Source organism: Panthera uncia, chromosome X (genome assembly GCF_023721935.1).
Source record: "Panthera uncia isolate 11264 chromosome X, Puncia_PCG_1.0, whole genome shotgun sequence".
Taxonomy (NCBI): Eukaryota; Metazoa; Chordata; class Mammalia; order Carnivora; family Felidae; genus Panthera; species Panthera uncia.
The window spans coordinates 6,755,467-6,781,669 of NC_064817.1; the positions used below are offsets into that span (position 1 = coordinate 6,755,467).

Genomic DNA, 26,203 nt, shown 5'->3' on the forward strand with positions numbered 1-26,203 from the left:
TCGTGGATTCGAGCCCCGCGTCGGGCTCTCTGCTGACGGCTCGGAGCCTGGAGCCTGCTTAGGATTCTGTGTCTCCCTCTCTCTCTCTCTGCCCCTCCCCTGCTTGCACTCTGTCTCTCTCTCTCTCTTAAAAATAAATAAACATTAAAAAAATTTTTTTAAAAAGAGGAGAAGGGAAAAAAACCTCCTCAGTCATGCGTAAGTTGAAACAGGTCAAAATGAGAGCCTCCTTTGAACACATAGGAATGCTTCGCAGAAAACAATTGTTGGAATAATTTTAATTTTAACTCAAGTGTACAATTCCATCTGATACACTGGATCAGAGCTTTTCAAAATGGTGTGCCTAAGAAGCTGCTGGGGATCTTTTAAAAAGAGAACTACAGATGTTTGGGCTCACGTCTCAATATCCTAGGTAAAAAGCTGTCACGGGCAGAGCAGCGGGATTCTGCATCTCAACAGGCAATGATGAAAACAGGTATGATGAAAACTAGCCCTGAAAACACGAAGTAGAAGACGGGCGCCTGGGTGGCGCAGTGGGTTGTGCCCGACTCCTCATCTTGGTCCAGGTCATGATCTCACGGTTCGTGAGTTCGAGCCCCAAATCGGCTCTGTGCCGGTGGCACAGAGCTGTCTTGGGATTCTGTCTCTCCTTCTGTCTGCCCCTCCCCTGCTTGTGCGCTCGCTCCCTCTCCCTTTCTCTCAGAATAAACAAACTTAAAAAAATAAAACATTAAATAGAAGAGGGGAGGAGGAAAGAAAGTAGCAGAGTGTATTTCTGGTACGAAGGGCAAATTAGGTTTTGCAAAACTGTGTGTGTGTGTGTGTGTGTGTGTGTGTGTGCACGCGCGCGTGTGCACGTGCACACAAGCTGGATTTGATGTCCTATGTATTTCTTACTGTGAGTTCCAGTTAAAAAAAGAAAAGATAAAAATACCGCTCTAAGTTAGGTGTTCATAAGCTATGGTCTGTGAGCCATACTCCGCACACACCTGTCTGTGTAAATAAAGTTTTATTGGCACACTACCACATTCATTCATTTAGGGCTCGCCTGTGGCTGCTTTCACACTACAACACTGGGCAGAGGTGAGCTTCTGCAAGAGAAACTGCCTGGCAAAATCAAAAATAGTTATTATTTGGCCCTTTACAAAAAAAGTTTGCTAACTGAAACGATTCTGATCAGATAGCCTTGATCGGAACCACACTCTGGGAAACACTACCCTACTTGGTATACAGCCCTTCGGGATCAGACATGGAGCATTTAGCAAAATACTAATTTCTTCATTAGAAAACACTTCATGTATTATTTTAAAAATCTGACAAGATGAATAAAATTTGGTTTTTGAAAAGAAACACTAGATCCTGACACGTAAGAAGAACCTTTATATTATGTGTTACTGCCACAGGGGAAATTTTTCCAAGTTGGCCCTGCTCTTTTTTCCTTTGGGAAGTGTTGATTGCACACTGTAATTTCAGGAATTCATTCCATACTCATCATGGAAATATCCTGCCTGGTGGATCTCCTTTGACTGGGGACACCGGCTTCAGTATGGCAATTTGCTGGCTGTTTATTATACCTTACGCATGCTTTGAAAAGTAGCCCTTTGTTTTTCTTGAAATGCATTTTAAATGCTTTTAATATATGTGCTTTTATGTATATTGCAGGATTCCACCCCAACATTGTTATGTCCTAGCAACTGATCCTCAGTCATCACAAATACCTGAATGGCCAAGGAAGCCGGTCCTTGGCATTTCAATCAGGCTGAAGAAAAGCCCGAACGTGTAGTCCGGTTAATGATCTTAAATTTTGGAGATTTAGAGTACACAAAAGCAGTGAGGACGAGGGACCCTTTTTCTCTGCGGCTGCGGCTTTCTACCATCGACCTGTGCCTGAACATAACGCACGTGATTTGCTTCATCTGGAGTCTGGTGCCAGCTCTTCGTGTGTTGACATGAAATTTACCTCCCACTACTGAAGAGATAAGACAATTCTTTCCCAGGGAGTCTCATGGCTTGAGACTCTCCAGTCCGTCCAAGTACAAAGGCTGCCAAGCTATGTATTTCAAAGAACGCACAATGGTCTGAGAGCGATGGTCTGTGTCGGCACCAGAGACACATGGTGGCAAAGGCGCGAGGTGGATGAAATTCACCACCACGATCCCCCAAATCCTGCTGGCGCCTCCTCCAGCTCCCCACTTTCAAGTGCCGCTCAGAGGGCCCCCCAGTCCCTTCTCTGCGTTCAGCGTCCTCAGACACGCTTGCCCTCCCTGCCCAGCACCTCAGATTTAAAGGGTGTAGGTACCCATGTTCCTCTTTTCCTGAAAATCTATCTCTTACACCAACACACCCTGGCCAGGGACCCAGTCACTGTGAATTCCGAGTTTGGGGATCAACTATTCCTTGGCGATATGCCAAAGCAGTCACTCAAGAGAAAGCCGAACTGGGCCTCATCTTTCCCAAGTACTGTGTGCTTTCTAACACAGCTTCTGAGATAATGTCCCTGGGCACTTTTTTAAACAAGGGAGAAATTCCACACGCACAATTTTTCAAGTAATGGGGCAAATTTCCTATCCACAGTACCAGCTTTACCAAATCTCGATATTTTCATCGTATTAGCATAAGATTTTTCAAAAGGAAGTAAAACATTATCGATAGCATTGAAGCCCTGTGTGTCCCTCCCTAATTTCACTCAAGTCCTTCTTGAGAGGAAAAGACCTTTTTTGAAGTCAGGGTGGGTGACTCCCAAGCATGTACAACGTGCCCAAACACTGTATGGGATTTTTTTTTTTTTTTTGCAGTTTACCAAATGTTATATAACAATTCTCATTCCGTACAAAAGTACTGTAAATCTTGTTTCTATTTTTGTGATTTGTTCATATGAATACATATCACCCTACTTCATTAATTTTAATTTTTGAAGACTGTTCCATCATATAAATATGCAATTGTCTTATAAACAGCTTCATTGAGGGGCGCCTGGGTGGCTTAGCTGGTTAAGCATCCGACTCTTGGTTTCGGCTCAGGTCGTGGTCTCACAGTTGGTGAGATTCAGCCCTGAGTCAGGCTCTGTGCTGACGGCTCAGTGGCTGCTTGGGATTCTCTCTCTCTCTCTCTCTCTCTCTCTCCGCCCCTCCCCTGCTTGTGCTCGCTCGTTCTCTCTCTCTCAAAATAAACATTTAAAAAAATAAACAGCTTTATAGAGATACAATTAACGGATAACAAACTGTACATAATTAACGTGCAAATTTAAAAGTTTTCAAATATGCATAAACCCAGGAAACAGTCACCACATTCAAGACAATGAACACATAGATCATGCCTCCAGTTTTCCTGTAGCCCCTTGGTAATTCGTCCTGCCCACCCCTCCCTGTCACTAAGCAACCACTGATCTGTTTCCTGTTGCTGTAGATTATTAGAAAGTGTTATTTCTAAACTTCCATATGAATGTATTCATGCAGAATATACTACTTTCTGTCTGGCTTCCTTCACTCACCATAATTTATTTTTATTTTTATTTTTTTTTTTACTTGTTTATTTTGAGAGAGACAGAGAGAGTGAGTGGGGGAGGGGCAGAGAGGGAGGGAGAGAGAGAATCCCAAGCAGGCTCCACGTTGTCAGCGCAGAGCCCAACAAAGGGCTTGAACCCACGAACCGTGAGATCTTGACCCGAGCCCAAACCGAGAGTCAGAGCTTAACCGACTGAGCCACCCAGGTGCCCCCGCTCACCATAATTTATTGAGATTCACCCATGTCGTGGCATGTATCGGTAGCTTGCTCTTTTTTGTTGCTGAATAGTATTTCATTATGGATGTGCCCCAAACTGTTTATTCATCTGTTGATGGACATTTGGCTCATTTCCAGTTTGGGGCTATTACCCTTCACACTCACATGAAAATTCATGTACATGTCTTACAGGGACATATGCTTTCATTTCTCTTGGTAAACACCTGGAATGGCTGGATCATATGGTAAGTGTACGTTTAACTACTTAAGAAACTGTCAGTTCAGGACGTGTGGGTCGCTCAGTTGGCTGAGCGTCTGACTCTCGATTCCAGCTCAGGTCACGATCTCACGGTTCACGGGTTCAAGCTCCAAATTGAGCTCTGTGCTGACAGCGTGGAACGTGCTTGAGATTCTCTCTCCTTCCCTCTCTGCCTCGCCCCTGCTCTCATGCACGCATGCATGCACGCACACACGCACACACACGCTCTCTCTCTCTCTCTCTCTCTCTCTTTCAAAAATAAATAAATATTTAAAAAAGAAAAAAAAAACTATCAGGGGTGCCTGGGCAGCTCAGTCAGTTAAGCGTCCGACCTCAGCTCAGGTCATGATCTCACGGTTCGGGAGTTCAAGCTCCACATCGGGCTCTGTGCTGACAGCTCAGAGCCCGGAACCTGCTTGGGATTCTGTGTCTCCCTCTGCCTCTGCCCCTCCCCCACTTGCACTCTGTCTCTCTCTCTCTCAAAAATAAATAAATATAAAAAAATTTTAAAAACCTGTCAGTTCTCCCAAATGCACCGTTTCATTCCTATAAATAGCATGCGAGAGTTCCAGTTCCTCCACATTCTCAAAAATACTTGCTATGGTCCAGCTTTTTAATTTTAACCCTTCTACTAGGTAAGAAGGGTATCACACCAAGGTTCTAATTTGCCCCGATGACTTTTCTTGACGACTTCCTTAATGACTAATGATTTTGAACATCTCCTCATGTTTTTATGTGCCACCCACACATCTCCCTCGGTAGAGTACCTATTTAAATCTTTCATCCGTTTTGGCAAAGGTATTGTTTATTTCCTTACTAACGAGGTTTTAGAAGTTGTTATATATCTGCGTACAAATACTTTTTGATTTAGATAAAAATTTGTCCCCAATCCGTGGCTTGTCTTTACATTCTCTTGACAGTGCTTTATAAAGAGTTTTTACTTTTGATGAAATACAATTTATTTTTTTTTCAACGTTTTTTTTTTTTTGTTTTGTTTTTTTATTTATTTTTGGGACAGAGAGAGACAGAGCATGAACGGGGGAGGGGCAGAGAGAGAGGGAGACACAGAATCGGAAACAGGCTCCAGGCTCCGAGCCATCAGCCCAGAGCCTGACGCGGGGCTCGAACTCACAGACCGTGAGATCGTGACCTGGCTGAAGTCGGACGCTTAACCGACTGCGCCACCCAGGCGCCCCTGATGAAATACAATTTAGAATGATCTGTTTAATTTGTAAAGATTTCTTTGATTTTTTTTCTCATTCTGTATAAACCAATCTTTGCCCAACTCAAGGTTCACCAGGATTTCCTCCCATGCTTTCTTCTAGAAGTTCTTTTTTTTTTAAGATTTTTTTTGTTGTCAAGTAATCTCTCCACCCAACGTGAGTCTCGAACTCACAACCCCGAGATCAAGAGTCACATATGCCTCTCCGACTGAGGCAGCCAGGCACCTCCAAGTTCTGTCCCGTTGTCTTTCACATTACGTATATGATCCATTCAGATTTAATTTTGGGGGGTGCCCGGGTGACTCAGTTGGTTAAGCGTCCGACTTCGGCTCAGGTCACGATCTCGCGGTTTGTGAGTTCAAGCCCCGCGACGGGCTCTGTGCTGACCGCTTGGAGCCTGGAGCCTGCTTCAGATTCTATGTCTCCCTCTCTCTCTGTGCTTTCCCCACCCACAACTGTCTCTCTCTGTCTCTCAAAAAAGGAATAAATGTTGAAAGCAATTAGATTTAATTTTTGTATATGGCATGAAATATGGATCGAATTTCATATTCTTACATGCGGATATCCCCTCCTACGGGGAGGCTAAAACTCAGTTTCCAAATTCCCCTCGTGGCCAAGTTTTCTTTGTAGTTTCAGGGTCTACATTTTTACCTCCCAAACTGCTAAACTTGTTATTTTCCTATTTCTTTCTCTCTTATTTTCTATCCTTTTGTGGTTTCACAAGTTTTTGCTCTTTTAAAATCAAAGTTATGCCCTCATTTATTTCTTTAAACATCTTTTTAATATTTTCCCATAAAATGAATTTCACCTGGGGTGAGGTAATGTCTTTGCTGAGTTTGTCGGCTGTATTTTTCGAAATGCAAGCTTTCCTTATATGCTCCAGAACTGTGGTTTGAGTTTCAGATTTAAAGGGAAGGAGTTATCCATAATCTTTACTTCCCTCGCCCTCCTTGCTTAGCCCACCCCGCCCAGCGGGTTTACCGTCAGTCGCCCTCACCTCACCCGTGGGGGTCCTCATTCGGGAACCCGGTATTACCTCCGCCTCTCTGAGGCTTCTGTGTGGGTGTCAGAAATAGTGCAGAGCCAGGCGCTAACCTGACAACGGGCTTGTTCCAGACTCCCAGGCCTGAAGTTTGCTAAAAACTCTGACCCTAGGGAGAGGTTGGCAAGAATCCTTTTCGGTGTCTTTTAAGGAAGCGAGAAGGCTCATACAGCCCGTGGCACGAACCAATGAGCCTGATTTCAGTCCCCCATACCATCCGGAGCACTGGTACCCTTCAGCCCAAGGCATCAAGAACTATTGACCCACTGGACTTGAAGGCGGAGCTAGCCTGTGTTTTAGCCACAGCCGCGGCTTTGCAGGTTCGTCCCGTTTCTGGCCCGTGGAGATCTTTCTCTTGTTTTGGGTCCAGCTATGTCTCTTTGCTTTCCTGCTTTGCTATGTGCTCTTGTCACTGCACGTGCACCCCTTCACTATCTTGATCCGGCTCATGAGAGAGGTCGTCATGCTGGGAAGTTAAGCAAGGGAAAGGCATGCTGGCCGGGCTGAATTAAGGGCCCCCAAAGATGCTCTTATCCTAATCCCAGCAGTTTTTGAACTATGGCACCTTACATGACACAGGGACATTGCGCATGTGATTAAGGCAGGGACCTTTGAGAGAGGGCGTATTATCCTGGATGTTCTGAGTGATCCCAATGTAATTAGAAAGGTCCTTAGAAGAGAGAACCAGGAGAGGCTGTGTCAGAGAAAGAAACTTGAGGAGGGAAGCAAAGGGCACAGAGTGATGTGATAGGGAAACCAGGAGCCGAGAAATGGCAATGAATGGATTCTGCCCTAGAGCCTCCAGAAGGAAACAGCACAGCCAAAACCTTGACTTTAAGGCCAGTGACACTGATTTTGGACTCCTGACCTCCAGAAGGTCAGATACCAAATCTGTGTGTTTTAAGCCACCCAGTCTGCAGTAATTTGTTACAGCAGCAGTAAGAAACTACTACGAGCCTTGAGAGGTGGTGCACGATAATGGAAGGGGAAATACATCCCGCGAGGATTCCAGGCGGACGCTAAGTTGTACAATGTGTATGTGGGGAAAAGTCGCTTCTCAACACAGCTGAGTCAGTTCTTGGCCAGGGACTGGTTTCACATTAATCTGTTAATTCACTGTAAACAGCTTCAAGAACTATTTGATTTGATTTCACTTTGACGTCTCCGATCACCGTCACAATTTACCTGTATAAATAGCTTTCAACCTATACAGACAAAGTAATCTAAAATATGATACAATATTGAATGTACCTTTGAAATTTTGTAGAGAACAGAGAAGAGCACATATATTGGCTATCGTTACCTCTGTGCACCACTTAATAGTTGCTAATTTAATTTAATTATACATATTTCATGAAAGTATGGTTATGAGCAGTAGTAGTTAAATCTTGAATGAATGTTTCTGTTTTTAAAATGGCTACAAAATCACCTTTGGAGGGAGGCAGAGAAATGGGTAAAATAAAATGGATCCTAAGTATTTCAATATAAACCGTAGGGATTTTAAACACATAAACATTAGAAAAGAATTACTATTCATATATCCACAAAGGGATATATGATACAGTGAAACTACAGGAGTTTTGCCACCACAAAATTATACCTGTCTGAATTCGCTCAAAGGCATGGGAAAACACTTCGCCATCTCTATATAAAATCTGAGTCACTGAAACATTTATTTAATACTGTGATAATTGCTAGGATATAGCGATAAATAGGAAATGAACTCTTCCTCTGTGGAACCCACCTTCTCCTAGAGAAGAGAGATGAAAACAATGGCTGGGGCGCCTGGGTGGCTCCATCGGTTGGGTGACCGACTTCGGCTCAGGTCATGATCTCACGGTTCGGGAGTTCGAGCCTCGTGTCGGGCTCTCTGCTGACAGCTCGGAGCCTGAAGCCCGCTTCAGATTCTGTGTCTCCCTCTCTCTCTACCCCTCCCCTGCTCACGTCCTGTGTCTGTCTCTCAATAATAAATAAACGTTAAAAAAAAATTTTTTTTTAATAAAAAAAAAAAAGAAAAGAAAACAATGGCTGTAACAGACCAGGGCTCCACACTGCCCTCTGGAGTTCAGTAATGGAGTAGAGGTAATGTAATGCAATCCTTGTATTACAGATGTGCATAGGAGACCATGATAATACAAAGAAAGGGGTAGAGAAAAAAAAAAGGTCAACCAAGGGACTTTGAGCTACGTCTTAAAGACGTAAGAGGAGGTTATAGAAAATATAGAAAAAGGGGGTATTCAATATTTCCTAAGCTACTGAAGTGCATGAGAGTATGACATCCTCTCCAGGAGAATATGGTATCTTCTGCCCTAGAAATCATACCTTCCCTTCTTTGATCTTGGTTCCAATAATTTGTCGTCTTTGTTGAATGATCTCAATGAGAAGATCACACTCTTCCATCAATTTGGCTTCTTGACGTGATGCATTGACCTATAGGACAGATAGAATGGTGAGCATTTAATTTGGCCTTTGTTTTCTGTTAAATGCTCTTTAATGTAGACTACTACGTTTCTGGCAATCACTAAAAAGATACTTTAAATGTTAACTCTTTTTCCAATTATACAAAGATGGAAAATATAGGACTTACATGTCTACTCCCTTCCTTACACTCTTGGAAAACACTATTATCCAATGATAGCAGTCTTCTCTGCTAAGCCATACTCAGCCACAGAATCTTTCTTAACACAACATATACACAGCTATTACCAATTAGTTGGAAATTGACACTTGAGGTATATTTGCAATTCCTTCTTCTATATCTTGAAAGAGAGTGGAATTTTGGCCTATTAGACATATAAAGTAAGTTTAAAAAGAACGAATAGTATTCCTTTATGGAGGATAGACTACTATTAACGTCCATTGGACACATTTTCCAAATGCAAGGTAGCAAGACTATATCATATTTACTTAACTCTTCTTTTAAATACAGCCATCAACTTTGCATTTAGTCACTATGAAAACACCAAAAAAGAAAACGGATGGTTGGATATTTTATTCATCTTATGACATAATTTAAAATTTTACTTCTGGTATACGTCTGAAAGACTAAGATTCTACAATGAACATCAGCCATTCTCCAGGAAAGGTAGATCATTATAGAATGGCCCTTATTTGAAGTTTTTAAGACTCATTATATGCAAGGCAGGGTGACAATTAGCTCATTCTTGGCAACTGGGCTTGGGAAATACTCTGCACACGCTATTTCCTCCACCTCTTGACAATTCTGAAATGCTTATTCGCAAACAGAGACCCCAAAATCACAGCTGTGGGAAATGGGAGATAGCATGCTTGAGTTTTATGATTTTGACACAGCACACAAGTTGCAGTGTTACAGAGAATGACAATGGCATCATTGATTACTCTACCATATCTCAGGGAGGAGCCATGGCCCAGTCATTAAGCCCTTCTGATTTGGGATACTTTATTTAACTGGAGTAATTCCGTTCTCTATGAATGAGATAAACTGGAAGTAGGGTCAGAAGTTCAGGATAAATATCCATTGATGGCTGTTCAGAGGAATCACGTCCTGTTTCCAGAGGCCAAGATTCCTTGCGTTTTATTCCTGATTATTATGAGACGCAGGAGAGAGACTACTCAAGACATCTTCTTATTGAGAAGATAATGGTCACTGGCCATTTGCAGCAAACCCCGAGATCAGGTCCTATGTCAGATTAGCACGCAAACATGCTTGCTGAATGTGATGAACAAAAGAGAAAATTAAAAGACGTTTTGAGGGGCGCTGGGGTGGCTCAGTCGGTTAGGCGTCTGACTTTGGCTCAGGTCATGTTCTCACGGTTTGTGGTTCGAGCCCCGCGTCGGGCTCTGTGCTGACAGCTCGGAGCCCGGAGCCTGCTTCGGATTCTGTGTCTCCCTCTCTCTGGCCCGCCCCGGCTCACGCTCTGTCTCACTCTCCCTCCCAAGAATAAATAGACATTAAAAAAAAAAAAAGACGTTTTGATGGGTAAGTACAGAATGTGAAACTCAGGCTAATATTTCAAGGAAGTTCACCACCGGACTCAGTTTCTCTTACCATGACTTTTATGTTGTCATTTCTAATTTCCCTTGAGGATTCCCAAATAAAAACTCAGCTATCCATGGACATATTTACTCAAAATGTCACTACTCTCAAGGAATTTCTTGTCTTACCTTTTGACCTCTAACTGAATGTAATAACTGGCTACAACTGAGCTGTGAAAAGGAAGGAATCATATTGAAACCATGGGCACATTATGATGGAGAGAGTGAAATTTCTGGAAAGTAGCACCTTATACTTGAAAAGTATCTTTGAGAGGAGTGCCTGAGTGGCTCAGTCAGTTAAGCGTCTGACTTCACCTCAGGTCATGATCTCGTGGTTCATGAGTTTGAGCCTGGAGCCTGCTTCGGATACTGTGTCTCCCTCTCTCTCTGCCCCTCCCCTGCTTGTGCTCTGTCTCACTCTCTCAAAAATAAACAGTAAAAAAAAAAAAACCCCACAGAAAAGTATCTTCTAGAATGAGCCCCAAGAGTGACAATTTTGATAGAGTCCAATTTACTTATTTATCTATTGTCATCTGTGCTTCTGGTGTCATAGCTAAGCAACCCGATCCAAGGTCATGAAGAGTTAGGCCTCTGTTTTCCTCTAGAAGTTTTATCTCTTACATTTAGGTCTATGCACCATTTTGAGTTAGGTTTTGCGTATGCTTCCAAGCAGGGTCCAACCGTGCCTTCTTACTTCTGGATAGCCAGCTGCCTAAGCACCATCTACTGGAGAGACTATTCTTTCCTTCAGTGAAGTGTCTTAGCACTTTTGTCAAAAATCAATTGACCGTACCATGAAGTCCTCAGGTTTTGATGTTGCTAACATATTCTGTGCTTAATGACATTCTGGTTTTGACTGAACTGGATCCAACCTCACTAATAGTTCTAGAGGTAGGTGTCATGAAATGTGGCGTCGAGGACTAGCTCTACTCATAGGTCGATGTTGGAAAAGTCCAGGAAGATAACCATTTCAAAATTCTCCTATTTTGTAAAATGAGGGGAACGGTATCTGCTGTCTCAGCCACGTGGGATTGTGGTAAGTACACGAACTAATATCTGAGGAAATAACTACCACTGTGAAGTCACAGACAAATCTCAAGTAGTATCATCTGCATTGAGAAGTAGCTTTGTTAATAGACTATGATTTAGTTTGGGATCCATTTCACTCTCAAGATCATTGGGATTTGGGTTACTCCATGGGAGGAAAAGTGTCCCAGTTGCCATCCTAGCATGGGGTTTGATTTAATCCAAATTCTGACCATTTGATATTTATGATGGATAGATTTGTTTTACAAAAAAAGTAGACTGAAATCTACTTTGTTGAGCCAAATATGTTTTGGGAAAGCTGATACCACAACCACCACTGGCCCAAAATATAATTTCTCAGAAATTTGGAAACATGATCCATTCATTTTAGGCCAAGTATTTTCCTTAGATCTTTCAAAAAACACAGAGTTGACTTTCCTTTGAAACCAGGAAAGTTGAATCTCTTTTGATACTTTGATGAAGCTTCCAAATTTTTGTAACTCTAGCATTCTTCTATTCCAAAAGGTACAATAAAAGAAGTTGAATGCTATCCTGTATTTCTAAAATTCTCCCACTACAAAGAAGTTTTCCACAGTTTTGCTGTTTTATGTGTCACTTAAAAGAAGTTAATGACTTGATTGGATTTCATTTCTTATATGGGCTATTAACCCAAATATGGGTTTATTGGTCGCTCGCAGCGTGTTCAGGTGTTTCTAGTTCGCAGGTTTGGTTTGGAAGCTGGCAGCTCTTGGTTATGATTTCAGCCTTCGATTTCTGATTCACGTCTTTTGATTCAGAATCATGAAGGCTAATAATACAAACAAGCGCTTTGAGTAGAGCCAACCTAAGGATGAAAGAAACAAGCCTCAAACCTTCTTTCATAGACCTCTATGTCCACCTTCTTGGTCCCTCACCTAAAGACAAGAGTGGGATGAAGATAATTAGGGATGACGAATCATTCCCCCCATCCTTGTCCCTAGTTCTTAGTACTGACTTCATCTCTAAAGTAATTCTTCTAAAGTCAGATCCCATCTGCATCCTGTCAGGACTCATGTCTTCTTTCAGGTGTTATTATCCCATCTTTAGGCCCTGACGCCTTATCTGAGGCTGCGTGTGGGACGGCCAATGTTATGCAAGCTCAAGCCTATTCTTACAAAACACTCGCGTCCCTCACTTTGAAAGACACGCATACAACTATTGATTCATTCACCTATCTAATCATTTATTCATTCAAATGATAGCCAACGGGGTTCCGAGAGCATATCAGGCAGCACTCCAGCGCTGGGCACAGACAAAGTCCACACTATCACAGAGTTTACATACAAACATAGGGGGAACAGGCTGAACAAGTCAAGAAATAAATAAAAATTTCGGCTCATGACTAGTACATAGAGGAAATTAAAGAGGGTGATGTGATTGCCCGTGCCTGAGAGTAGGGCCCGTTTTATTGAAGGTCAGTCAAGAATTCTCTGAGAAGTCTTCGAAGGGGTGCAAAGGAACCAGCCATAAAATATAGAAAAGGTGTTTGCAGGCACTCCCAACTCTGCTTTTAACAGGGACCTCCTCACAAGCTCTACAGTGCAACTTCAGTATTCACAGCTTCCGTATTTGCGATCTGTACGCTCGCTAAAATTAACAACTCCACTTGTAACCCGAAATCAATACTTGTGGCCTTTTCACATGCACGTCGGGCACGCTCAGAGCCCGAAAAAAATCTAAGTCACCCTGCCAGCACCCAGCTGAGGTTGAACAAGGACACGCTCAGCCTTCTTGTTTTAGCTCTTCCATAGTCCGAGGGTGGAGACAATAAGGGTAGGGCAGTGTGGTGTAAGAAGGTCTGGCTCTGGGGCCAGATGGATGGGCTTGGAGTCCCAATTCTGGCACCCGTCAGTGGGCCAGCCTCAGGCAAGTCAGTTAACACTTTGGAAGCTCTTTTTCTCTTTCATAAAATAAAGACAATAGAATCTACCAGGAGACTTGCTTTCAGGATTTAAGATCATATCATCTATGCAAGGGGTTAGTGTGTGTGTGTGTGTGTGTGTGTGTGTGTGTGTTTTCTCCCCTAAGAGCGATGGTTCAGTATTGGCCAATTCAGTGTTCCTGGCGACTTTATAGAACATAACTGCCACACTTAATGAGAATCAATTGTATTTCCCTACTACCGCGTGTGTCCATAATCGTCACGAGTATTTTAGGAGCAGGAAGGGTAGAGTGAGAGGGGAGATTACAGAAGACACAAAAGAACAGTCTGGCTTGTAGAGCTGGCACCCCACTCTCTCTTATTCCTAGGGCGCTTTTGCTTCTTCTCTTCGACCAACTACAACTATCTCACCCTCGACAGCCTAGTGAAGGAGAGATTGGAAAGTCAAACAATGAATTGAGCACAGAAGGCCACCACTCCTGTCTTGGCCTCCTAGCCCTGAGATCGAATTCAGCTGGGGGCCATTCGACTGCAGTAACACTCCTGTCAGATACCAGCAGTCAGTTGTAGTCCCGTGGAAGTTGCCACCGGGTGCCAAGCTCATCTGCCTTTGCTGGATGTGCAGGTACACGTACTCATTCCCCAGCTTGGTTAATGATAACATAAATCTTGGCTATTTTCTCCAGAGCACGTGGTTAGCAATGGCCAGCAAAAAGGTCCCCCCCCCCCCGCCCTGTTAAGTTTTATTAGATTGCAGACACATGTGGCCTTAACATCTTTAGAAATGTTTTATGGCGCTCTTAGAAGACAACGTCAATGGGGAAAAGTATCTAGCCACTTCTCACGGGTAAAACTGGACTAATATGTATTTTAGAAATCCTCATTTTCTAGGGCGCCTGGGTGGCTCAGTCCGGCTTTGGCTCAGGTCATGATCTCACGGTCCGTGAGTTCGAGCCCCACGTCGGGCTCTGCGCTGACAGCTCAGAGCCTGGAGCCTGCTTCGGATTCTAGGTCTCCAGTGCCCTCTGCCCCTCCCCTGCCCGTGCTCTGTCTCTCTCGCTCTCAAAAATAAAGAAACATTCAAAAATAAAAGAAATCCTCATTTTCTCATCTTAAACGCTTTGTTGAAATGAGTTAGCCATCTCTAGATTTTGAGAAAAGACCCTTTGCATCCTCTCGTGAGAAGGATGTGCTGCCTTGATAGGTCACTTTCTATTCGTACACAGATGCATGCAGTGGAGGAAGTTTTGGAAAGGATGAGGTTTATGTGGTGGAAAAAGGGCATTTTATTTCAGGGCGTTGAGGAAGGAGGGGTGCCTAGAATTGGTCCTCATGGCAAAGGCAAAGCTGTACCACGATTCAAATGAAGGTGACCTGGAGAAAGATTAAAACCCTATTTTATTTTATGCTATGTTGCTTTTCTCTCTTACTAAGAATATGTGATTTTGAGGAGCACGTGGGTGGCTCAGTCGGTAAGCGTCCAACTTCGGCTCAGGTCATGATCTCACGGTCCGTGAGTTTGAGCCCCGTGTCAGGCTCTGTGCTGACAGCTCCGGAGCCTGGAGCCTGCTTCCGATTCTGGGTCTCCCTCTCTCTGCCCCTCCCCCGCTCACACTCTGTCTCTCTCTCAAACATAAACAAACATTAAAAACTTAAAAAAAAAAAAAAAGAATATGTAATTTTGAGTCCGCATCCAAATTTAAAGGGGTCGGTGTTAAGATTATGTCTTAATAACACTATTATTTCATACTGTTCTATGCTACAACGTCTATAACAATCCCACAGGTGCAAAGGGAAATACGAGGATCTGAGGGTGCTTCGGGTTTTATTGCCAAAGGCAGCTGTGATGAACATTCCAGACCCTGGGGCAGAAGTTAGACGGAGCTGCCAGAAGGAACAATGAAAGCGACTCTAACACTTGAGTTTGTATATAAAACTGAGCCAAGGAGAATTGAGTAAGAGCAGACCGTATTACTGTAATTCATCTAATATGTTTATATGTAATCTTCACCCTGAAACTCTCTCACACCGAAGTCAAATATTTGTGGACGTAGCTCAAGTAGATGAGAGGGGGAAGAGTGGCCAAGTTCCCAGGGTCCCTGTCTTTGGGGCAGAAACCGGAGTACAGGAGAATATTTTGTAATATTTAATCTATTCATCTGACTAAAACTTTCGAAAGCCCAAGAAATGCTTTTCAGAAAAATAAAAAGATGGAATCCCTTCATACGGTGCTAACCATAGTCCGGCCTTTACCATGGAGTGATGTGCGGGGAAATGCTTGGGCCCAGAGGAGACCAATTCTGCATATTGATGGACTATCCACACGGGATCTTGCTATGTTTTTGCTACGGGATCAAAAAACAGCTCCCAGGAACCTCACGATAAAATCCTCCTTTCTGGAGGTTTCTAAGATAATGGAGCTTGAATGTTGGATAAGGAAGTGAGACGCTATTAAAAATGGCAACACACTGTGGTGAGCTGGGCAATAAAAGGCTTCTTATAAATGAAACACAACTGTAACAATACAATAAAACTGCCCGGCAAGAACACCACTCCTAATACCTAAAACCTTGAAGCTTCACACAAAGGGATTGCCGCCCCCCACCCCGCCCCCCAAGAGGAGCAAACACAACGCGCCCATCCGAAACGTTGTTCGTTTTTCAGTAAAGCGAAATCGTCAGACAAGGTGAGAAGATTTAGAGTGAACAGGGCTAAGGGAGGCAGTAGTTCAGAACTCAGGGTCCCTAGAAAGTCTTCCTGGGGTGGAATGCCAGGCCTTCCTTACTTCCTAATTGTATGTTCTCAGGCATTTGCTTAAACTCTCCATTTCTCAAGTCCCTCAATATCGACTCTTACGGGGTAGACCAGGTGTTCCTGGGGGACCGCTGGCAACGTCTGGAGACATTCTTGGTCATCACGAGGGGGCTGGGGGCCACGCCTCATATCTAGTGGGTGGAGGCCAGAGACGCTACCCAGCAAACATCCAACAATGCTTGGAAAAGCCCCCACCACAGCAGAGAATTGTCCAGCTCCAAAAGTCACCAGTGCCGAGGCAGAGAAACCCTAGGGGAGCTTGTGGTTCAGAGCTAAACGCACTAGCACGTGAAACGTCACTGAAAAATGTTTCACATGTAGCAATTACTCAATAAATGTTAACTACCACCATTGTTAAGAGATTCTGTTTATCTGCAATGTCCACACAGGAGCCATAGTACGAGTTCCAGGACCGGTCAGCCTGTGGTGATTACCTGGGGGACTTAATAGCAGGAATCCAAATTTTTTCCCGTCTACGTCTTTCACCAAAACAATGGCTTTGGAAGCTATAACATGAGGACTAACTCCAGAATTTGGGGAGTTATTTTCCAAATCCCCAATGCATTCTCTTAAGGGCTCCTTCCTGATGCAATGGGGAGGGGACAGAGGAGAGCCTTCCATGATGTACCGCAGGAGGTGAGAGACTTTGCTATAAAGGGTTAGATGGTAAATATTTCAGCTTTGCGGACCATATGGTCCCTGTTGTAACTACTCAATGCCGCTGTTGTAGTGTGAAAGCAGCCACTGACAATACGGAACCAGATGGGTGTGGCTGCGTTCCAACAGAACCTTATTTGTGAAACCCGGTGACGAGTCGGACTTGGCCCAAGGGGCATAGTTTGCCAACCCCGAGCAAAGGGGAAAAGAGCATGGACTTTGTAATCAAAGAGCCGCTGGTGTGAAAAATGTGTTGAATCTGTGTAGGAAGGTCTCCTCGTTTGCATACTTTCAATGAAAATATCCGTAAGCTCTCTGGCACATAGTAGGTGCTTGATAGATATCAGTTTTCTTCAAAGCGGTTCCAAAATGAAGAAGCGGAATGGAAGGTGTTGCTCATAATTCATTCAAAAACAATAAACTCCTCCCTTCCTCTCTCTTATTAATTACACACGTTATAAAATAAATGCTCCACACCCTTCCATTTGGGTTGGGCACACAGAACGAAGAAAAAAAAAATCTATTAACCTGTCATGGACACTTGGGCCTGTCAAGTCTTTTTCATAAAGTTTCTGAAAAGCGGTGCTTTCTATTAAGTAATTTTCAACTAATGTATTTGGCAAAAATCGCATTGTGGTCAGAAGCTAAAAAAATTATTTACAGCGCGGGACAGTTAATGGAGTGCCGGGGAGGACAGAGGTGATCTGTCTCGGGGAAGGGAAGTCATTTCTAATGGAAAGAGGAAGCTTCTATCCCATGACCTTACATTACTCATTTTCAGTCTCACATGTCATTTCTCATTAAGTGGCATTCTTTTTAGTTGTTGTGCCGTGATTCCCGAGTAGTGATGGACTGGAAAAATACAAGGTTGAAGTCCTATTCAGGCTTGAGTTACTCAAAGATAGATGCCATCTGGCGCCCCGCAAAGTTAAGGAGGATGAGGATCGGACCTTGCTCTTCAGCATCCCTCACAGTACGTGAAATACACTCGACTGTATCACTGGTAGGACTCGCACTTGGGCGCACGACTGGAAAATGTTAAGCTTCGTTCTGTCTTTCTGACGCGTCCCCAAGTAACATCTATGAAGCCCTGCCTGGGTGTCATCACTCCGGAATGCCGGCAGAAGCAGGCAGACTGCTCTTTCAATATCTGTGATGCCCAGTGTTTAATAATATTCACATTTAGTCAAATAAAGTCAAAGACAGGAGGCTTTAGGGAAACCGAACACGTGAGCTGGGGTGGGGTGGGGGTGGGGGGCAAAGAGCTGCTTCCAGGAAGCAGGGCAGGGGACAGGGATGGAAATATAAGTAGCTGCCAGGGAACACCAGTAGGGGTGGGGAGGTGAGACAGGGCATGAAGCCAGAAGCACGTGTCTGACCGAGACCACGGTGGCCGACTGCAGATTAATCCCGGTGGGAGACTGGGAAACTCAGAACGGTCCTGCTGATGGGGAGGAAGGGTGGGATTTACCTAATATCTCCCATGGGTGGCTGGTCGGAGGCTGTCAGGGGTGGTTGGGCAGTAATTCTCTGGAGTTAACGGCTGGGCACCCTGGGTGGGGGAGCCCCCAGGCAGAGTGTTACGGGCTTCCAGAAGCTCTCGGGCCAGGAAACATAGGACTGGTGAGTGCTGTAAGCGCCTGGCACTGACCATTACAGACAGAAGTGCCTACATCAGAGGGGACGATGATCTGGACGTTTCTTAAGAAAGAGATCTAGAGGAGGTCAGAGGGCACTGGTGTCCCACTCATCCAGTTTGTTCTACAGCCCCAACGACTTCTGACTAATTGCAGGGCTGAACAGAGTTTGCATCTGGCCGTGCTGTCTATCCTGACCTCGGTTGTTTTTTCCTTCGGGCCACAATCTACCCACAAGTGTTCATTTACAACTGACCACAAATGGGTCTAAATCTGAGCAATGACAGGCAAAGTTGCCTGAAAAGAAAACACATGAAATCTAGTGAGTCAGACTAAAATATATGTATTTCTTTATCTAGAGACCCTTGGATTTTCCATCATTCCAACTCACTGTGAAATTATTATTGTCTTTTTAAAACAATGGCTCTCCAGTTCTAAGCTTAATATGTACAGTCTTCTAGAGTAAAACTGAATCTTAAAATACTTAAGTTAGGGATTACATGAAGAAGTGCCTCTCTCTCTCTCTCTCTCTCTCTCTCTCTCTCTCTCCCTGCCTCCCTCCCTCCATTATCTGAAAGATGCTGTCTTCTCACCTCCTAACTGGGAAACAGAATGCTCTGTTTACATTTGTCAGGATCAGGGGGTGGCGGGCAGGCGGCATCCTGCCAGGTAATGGAAACACTGCTCGCTTTAATTTTATGACCAAGAACAAAGCCTTCTTATTGTTTCATGGAAGCCTTCAAGGCGGGCCTCACGGGCATAGTTCTGATTTTTTCGAGACCACAAACAAGAGGAATTCTTTAAGGCCATTTCATGAAAAACAGAAGGCAAAAATACTTTATTCTGCAAAAATTAAAGCAGACCTTTGTTTAAGTAGCCAGAGCCCGACCCAGGTCAGCGTTTCGTTAAGAAGGGACGGAGGCTATGTCACCGGTATGAGAGAACACCACCTTCCTCTCGGATATCGTCACTTCGGCGCCGTTATTTTCAGGTAGCATGCTGCAGGAAGAAACATCTTGCACCAAACGTGATCGCGCCAACACTGCCCTTGCGAGCTCTCTCTATAAAACTAGGAACCACGCAAGTCTTCATTCGGTGCTTCTTAGGATTCTGCCAGCCAACTCAACTTTCCATGCGGTCCCTCTCCGCTCCCAGGCTAGGTGGTTAAAGCTACTGCTTTCCAGAGATCTCCGCAACGGTCTGGGTAGCTGAGGAATGTACGCGAGAGGAAATGACGACACTCCCACCTCTCCCAGAACGAGGAGGGTGTCAGTGGTGGCCGGGTGGCCATCCTGGGGACTTGTTGGGTGCCCACGATGTGCAAAGTGGCACAAGGGCCCAAACTCTTCCCTCCAAAGACGAGGACTCCCTTAGAGAACAACTAGCACACACGCCGGCTGCACACAGAATTAACTGCACCAGAAACCCCGGAGCCAGACATATCTTACTGCCCCTTGAGAAAAGCCACACTGAGGTCCGCCGCAGAGAGCTGGCGATGACCCATCGCACTCACACAGAGCCCGGCTAAGGCAAAAAGGTGAATTTGGAGGCTTAACTCTGGGGAGGGGTGGTCTTCTCTTGACCTTCTTCGAATTGACTTCCTTGATTTGATTTACGACAACTGAGAGTCACCGTCTCTCTCTGAAGCTGTCCCTGCTTACTTGCTCTCCTAAGGTTTTTTTCTGAAACTGGGGAGCTGGTGCCCATGAAGGTCCTGAGGGTGGCAGGAGGGAGATGGGACACAAACTACAGAGCACTGTCACTGTACAAGCTGGGCTTTGCCAAAAGGACACGGAGAAGGAATCTAACCTGGTCTGGAAGAGAAAAGGAAAGACCAGAGTATTCAGATGCTTGTCAGTTGCTGATTTTGAGGTTCTGGTGTGTGTGTGTGTGTGTGTGTGCGCGCGCGCGTGCGCGCTTCAAATGTGTGTTTGAAGATCAAGAGAGCCTAATACTGAAAATGTCATTCTAGGGGCACCCGGGTGGCTCAGTCGTTTATGCGTCCGAGTTGGTTTTGGCTCAGGTCATGATCTCACGATTCGTGAGTTTGAGCCCCGCATCAGTCTCCACGCTGACAGTGTGGAGCCTGCTTGCGATTCTCTCTCTGCCTCTCCCCTGCTCGTGCTCTCTCTGTCAAAATAAATAAACGTAAAAAAAAAAAAAAAAAAGAAAGTGTCAGCCTGTAAGCCATCTTCAGACCTAGGCTGACTAGCCATCATCCCACATGTGTGAAAGTGTTCAAAAGTGTTTCCCCCAACTTGTTTCAAAGTGGCTGTCTGGCCATTTTTTTTCTTTTACAAACCAGAAGGGATAGAGAGGGTATCCCAGAACATCAAAAGGAAGGAGATAGCTGTGCAACAAGGGGACGGGGAAGACCCACTGTGACCTCCCTTAAGGGCTCAGCAACGACCCAATGGACAGTTCTCTCATCCTTGACTTCCGTCCTCCTAGCCCTCTGCCAGTGACAGGGCACTTGTGCCAGGAAGAGCTCACAGTGTGCGTCAGCCATCCGGCTACTGCCTCCAGGAATTACGGCTGCTGAGATGTGCCACCATAGAGACCCTGTCCTGTATACTGTCTTCTCAAGAAGGATCCTTTTTCGGGGCACCTGGGTGGCTCAGTAGGTTGAGTCTCCGACTTCAGCTCAGGTCATGATCTCATGGTTTGTGAGTTCGAGCACCGCGTCGGGCTCTGTGCCGACAGCTCGGAGTCTGGAGCCCGCTTCGGATTCTACGTCTCCCTCTCTCTCTCCGCCCCTCCCCCACTCATGCTCTGTCTCTCTCAAAAACTAAATAAACAAAAAAATTTAAAAAAAGAAGCAGGACCCTTTTTCTGCCCTTCAGGATGAGAATTCATCTGATGCACTGATCGACACAAATGCACCAGTGACAGAGGGAGGGCAGAAGGAGGCAGCTGGTCTCTCTAGGAGAGTCCTGATTTCTCATCCCTGGCCACGTGCCGTGTGCTGGACGCAGGAGATACTAGGAAAAGAAGGATAGCGTCCTGCTTCCTGAGGAGTCCAACCGACCAGGAGACGGAAGACATGTGTTTGAAGAGCACGTGGATATTTGGCCAAGGACTGTACCTGTATCAACAAATCGTCATGGTGTTTTCCTTAGGCTTTTAAATTCAAATGGTGAATCTCATTATTCTATTCATAAATCCAACAAATTTTATAAAACCAAGAATCATCACTCTCGGGGGGATCCTGAATCAATGTTTAACTCACTCATCTTGAACAGACCTAACTCCATTAAACAGTCAATGCCATATATTAATTAGTTGATTCAGTTCCTGTACTCATTTTTTTTTTAATGGAAGTAAATCTACCTACAGGAAAATGCATAAATCTTAAGGGACAAGTCAATGGATTTTGATAACCAACACAGCCACCAGTTTGACCAAGACATAAAATATCTCACCCCAGAAAGCCCATGGGTAACCGCTGTTCTGATTTTTATCACCAAATTCCTGTAACATTTTAAATTGCATTTATAAATGTAACATATTCAACTTACTTTATAAGCACTTTAAATGCCTAACGGTGTAAAATTAAAACCCTAACAAGGTAAACCTTCTCACGTCCTTAAGTAGCTCTTAGAAATCTAATAAATTAAACTTACAAATGTAGTGAAACTCCAGTTTTCTCCTGAACGTTCCCAGCACTGGTTTCAAACAAACTATTTTACACTTTTAACGGAACAATCACAGGTCTAAAAGAAATTACGTGTTTCGGATTGGAATTTCAAAGCTCGCCTGTCAAATTTCTGTAATATGCCATTTTCTCTTAAACGCTACACACCCTTAAAATACATGTTTTTTGCTCCACATTGTAGTACAAAACATTGATTCTATAGATACTGTTTCGGTCCTCGTCTTTACACATACTCCTCAATCTTTCTGGGGAGGAGGAGAAAAAGAACTTTCTTTACTAAAGGGAGCAAACTGATCATCTCAAAGATGTTATGGTGAGTTGGACAGGGTTTCCAATTCCCAGCAGATGGGATCGTTTCTTGCCGGGAGAACTCCCCTAGGAATCTAAGATTCTGATCATCTCTTTCAACGCTATCACCTGGTTTGGGTAGCTGAAGTTCAGTAACCACTCAAGTTGTTTTACTACTTAATTAGATTCAGTCACCCTGCCCCCCCTTTTGTCTTACTGGCTGATTCTTGTTACGTCTGCCTTCAAGTCACATATCCATGGTCATCTGAAGGACATTCACCTCAACAGGCTTTGGGATAATAAAATCAGAAAGTTACGGTGGGACCTTGTAAGTGGTCGTTTTTGTTTTGGTGTATATCTGTGTAAGTCCTCCCACTGTTGTCTTCTCTACATGACAGCCACATGTCGCTGTGGAGCTGTGAGACTCGATACAGTAATCACCTTCTAACATCTGCAAGGAGGGACAAGGTGCCATCTTCCCAACCTACGTAAACAGATGGAAGGCTTTCTTGAACTTACCACAGCCCCAAACGAGCTTGCCTGGTCAGAGAATTAGGCTACTAGGATAGTTTTCATCACCTCCTATATAGAAACCTGATGTTCTATCTAGTGAAAATACTTTTAAAAGCATAGTAAAAGCTCTATCATAAATTCCCAGGCCGGGAAGTTACCTCACTTGGTTGTAAAAATCTTTATTTGTGCTGCTCCTCACTGAAAGCCTTTTACACGCAGTGGTAGCCTCGGGCTTTTTAAATAGCTGAATTTCAAATTTCATATTTCTGTTTCAAACGAAAATAATCAATGCTACAATTGTGCTCTTGTTAACGAACATTTTATATGCATGACTCAATTATTTTGCTGGCGAATTTCAAAATCAGAACAGAGCTCTTCAGTTTTCCCTATAACATTTAGCAATTTAAAACAGAAGTGAATCAAATGAAGGCAAAAGATGATGTGTCCCATTTCTCTCCCACTCTGTAATTATCTTATGTACAGAGATGATTTCAGCTTGATTATCGTGAAAAGCAATTTTATATTCATTTGTTGAGAAACATAATTTAAGCTAGATATTGAGACCCAGAGACAAAAGAGGCTAGTTCAGTTACAAAATGACAGATTGACGGTTGGGACCGCTTATCTCTCTGAAGGGCAGGCACAAGCACAATCACGAGACACAATCTACCTGACAGTCACCCTCTCACCTGCGATCATCCCTCCCGCAACTGGATCCATTCAACTACCACCATCTCACGTGAAAGCTGGAGTCAGAACTAACCACAGCAGCCATGTTTTAGATCTGTCCCGACCTATCCTTATTATTCTTTACATCATGCCAGAAGCATCCTTACTGCGCTAGTCACCATCTGAATATCTCAAGGCAAGAAAGAAAATTAAATTGTTTTTCAAATGGGGCTCTGTCGGTTGAGCATCTGACTCTTGATTTCGGCTCGGATCATGATCCCAGGGTTGTGGGATCGAGCTCCGAGTTGGGCTCCGCACTGAAGCGTGGGACCTGCTTGGGATTCTCGCTTTCTCTCTCTCTTTCTCTCCCTCTCTGCCCCTCTCCCCTGCGCATGCACATTCTCTCTCCAAAAATAAATGAATGAATGAGTGAATGAATGATCTCCAGGCAAGGAGGTTGTGTGTGGAATAGTGTAGGGGAGACACGATGAAGAATTCCTATACTATGGGGAGAAACCACATTAGGATATATGTATTCTTGGGGTGCCTGGGTGGCTCAGTCGGTTGAGCGTCTGACTTCGGCTCAGGTCATAATCTCACGGTTCTCATGGGTTTGAGCCCCGCATTGGGCTCCACACTGACCCAGTGGAGCCTGCTTGGGATTCTCTCTCTCTCCCTCTCTCTCTGCCCCTCTTCTGCATGCTCACAGGCTCTCTCTCTCTCTCTCAAAATAAATAAATATCCCTTAAAAAATTTTAAATAAAGATACATGTATTCTCTCTCTTTCCCACGGCTCATCCACTGGGCCCCAATTAAGGCCAATTATTTCACATTTAAGTATTAGCTTTGGAAATCTGCATTACTAAATTGAAATATGTTCAGAGGAACTATCTTCAGAGGCACGTACATGTACTCACACTCCAATCCAAGCCACCTGGTAGGATTCTGAATATGACACAATAGTTCATCCCATCCAAAGTAGAAAGAATAGCAGGTGAGGAGAGGTTTGGATCATGTTTTAAAATTTTTTTTAAACATTTATTTATTATTAAGAAACAGAGAGCATGAGCATGGGAGGGGCAGAGAGGGAGGCAGACACAGAATCCGAAGCAGGCTCCAGGCTCCGAGCTGTCAGCACAGAGCCCTACGTGGGGTCGAACCCACAAACCGCGAGATCATGACCGGAGCCGAAGTCGGACGCTCAACCGACTGAGCCTCCCAGGCTCCCCAGTATCATGTTTTTAAACAACTTTCAAAGCTGAAACTTGGGAATGTCATTCTCAAAGTAATACCAAACTAACTAAGCCTTATATTCAGTCATTCCTGAGACTGATCTCTTATTCCAAAACAAGACTGGAAGACTTACTGCTGATGTCTTCCCACAATTCCTCACGAATATACCTAAGATGGTAATAGGATCCAACCCCCCTTATGAAACTTTTTTTTAAAGACAAGAACAATGAATCTAAGGAAAGAGTTTCAAGCATGTGTTACATACTACTTTAATAAACGATACACTCAATCTCCACGGCTGAGAAAAGTGAAGTTTGGTACATGAGCTGTCCATTTTAGCAAACTGGATACATAGCCATTATACACATGCAGTAGTCAATCTTCTTCTCGTCTGTCCTGGGAATCCTAAGACTTGAACGTGGGAGAGCAGCCTTTGACCACAGTGGCTCATAACCCATGGATGATGTGGTTTCAGGAGGACAGAATCTGACTCCAATTATACCTTGAGAGCATTCTCATGAGGGCTCAGATGGGGTGGGAATCTAACCCTCCTCTGCAAGTGACAAGAGATGATGACTCTGCACATTCAAGTTGGCCCCCAGCGGGACGTATGTCCTACAAGGTCAGACACCTGTCCACAAAACACAAACAGCACATTTGGCGTTCAGATGCTGGTCTTTATGCGATGGCTGTGGACAGAGCAATCGCCAAGGTTTCCAGAGAGAGGGGGAGAGCGCTTTTGCGTAAAACTGTATAATAAAGTTAATTTAAACATAAAACCTGGGGCGCCTGGGTGGCTCCGTCGGTTGAGCGTCCGACTTCGGCTCGGGTCATGATCTTGCGGTTCGTGGGTTCGAGCCCGACGTCGGGCTCTGTGCTGACAGCTGGGAGCCTGGAGCCTGCTTCGGATTCTGTATCTCCCTCTCTCTCTCTGCCCCTCCCCTGCTCATGCTCTGTCTCTCAAAAATGAATACACATTAAAAAAATTTTTTTAATAAAAAATAAAAAAATAAACATAAAAATCTCATGTTTCTTTTTAACCCAGCAATTTTTCCTCTTATTTCAAAGCTTACAAATTGAGTGCTTTTAGGATGTGGTAAATGACTGAAAAAGTCTTTTACAGACCCCCTGCTTTCCCAAATCAAGGTTTTTAACCGTTTCTTACAAGCTACTGTAACATATTACCCTCCTCCCTCTCAATTCACGGAGCCCAATATCTGGGCAAAAATGGAATGAAATTGCCCTTAGTTCACCCCCAAGAAGTCTGTCACTTCATGTGTGATCTAGCAGTGGCAAGACTCAGAGAAAGCCAGCAAAAGAACAAAGTTTCCATTAAAATCAAAGAAAAAGATCGTTTAAGAACTCAGCGTGAAAAACAATGGCAAAAGGAATTTGTTTAAAAAAAAAAAAAAAGCCTTTGTCTTCTCCACTCTGATCTGGCAATTAATTAGTCACCCTTGCCCAGTCTTTCTTTACCATCTCTCAGTGGATTTAGTCATTGGCCACCTGTAATCCCCCAAAGGAACATC

The 26,203-nt window shown here is 44.1% G+C and overlaps 1 protein-coding gene across 2 annotated transcripts in view; it reads right to left on the reverse strand.

The window, feature by feature from the left end:
* The window catches only part of MID1 (midline 1), a 148,310-nt gene that overhangs the window by 35,766 nt on the left and 86,341 nt on the right, over positions 1–26,203 (reverse strand). For both annotated transcript variants that reach the window (XM_049643416.1, XM_049643415.1), the window contains exon 4: positions 8,567–8,674. In XM_049643416.1, the coding sequence (XP_049499373.1) occupies positions 8,567–8,674 (108 nt within the window). The remainder of the gene's footprint in view (positions 1–8,566; positions 8,675–26,203) is intronic.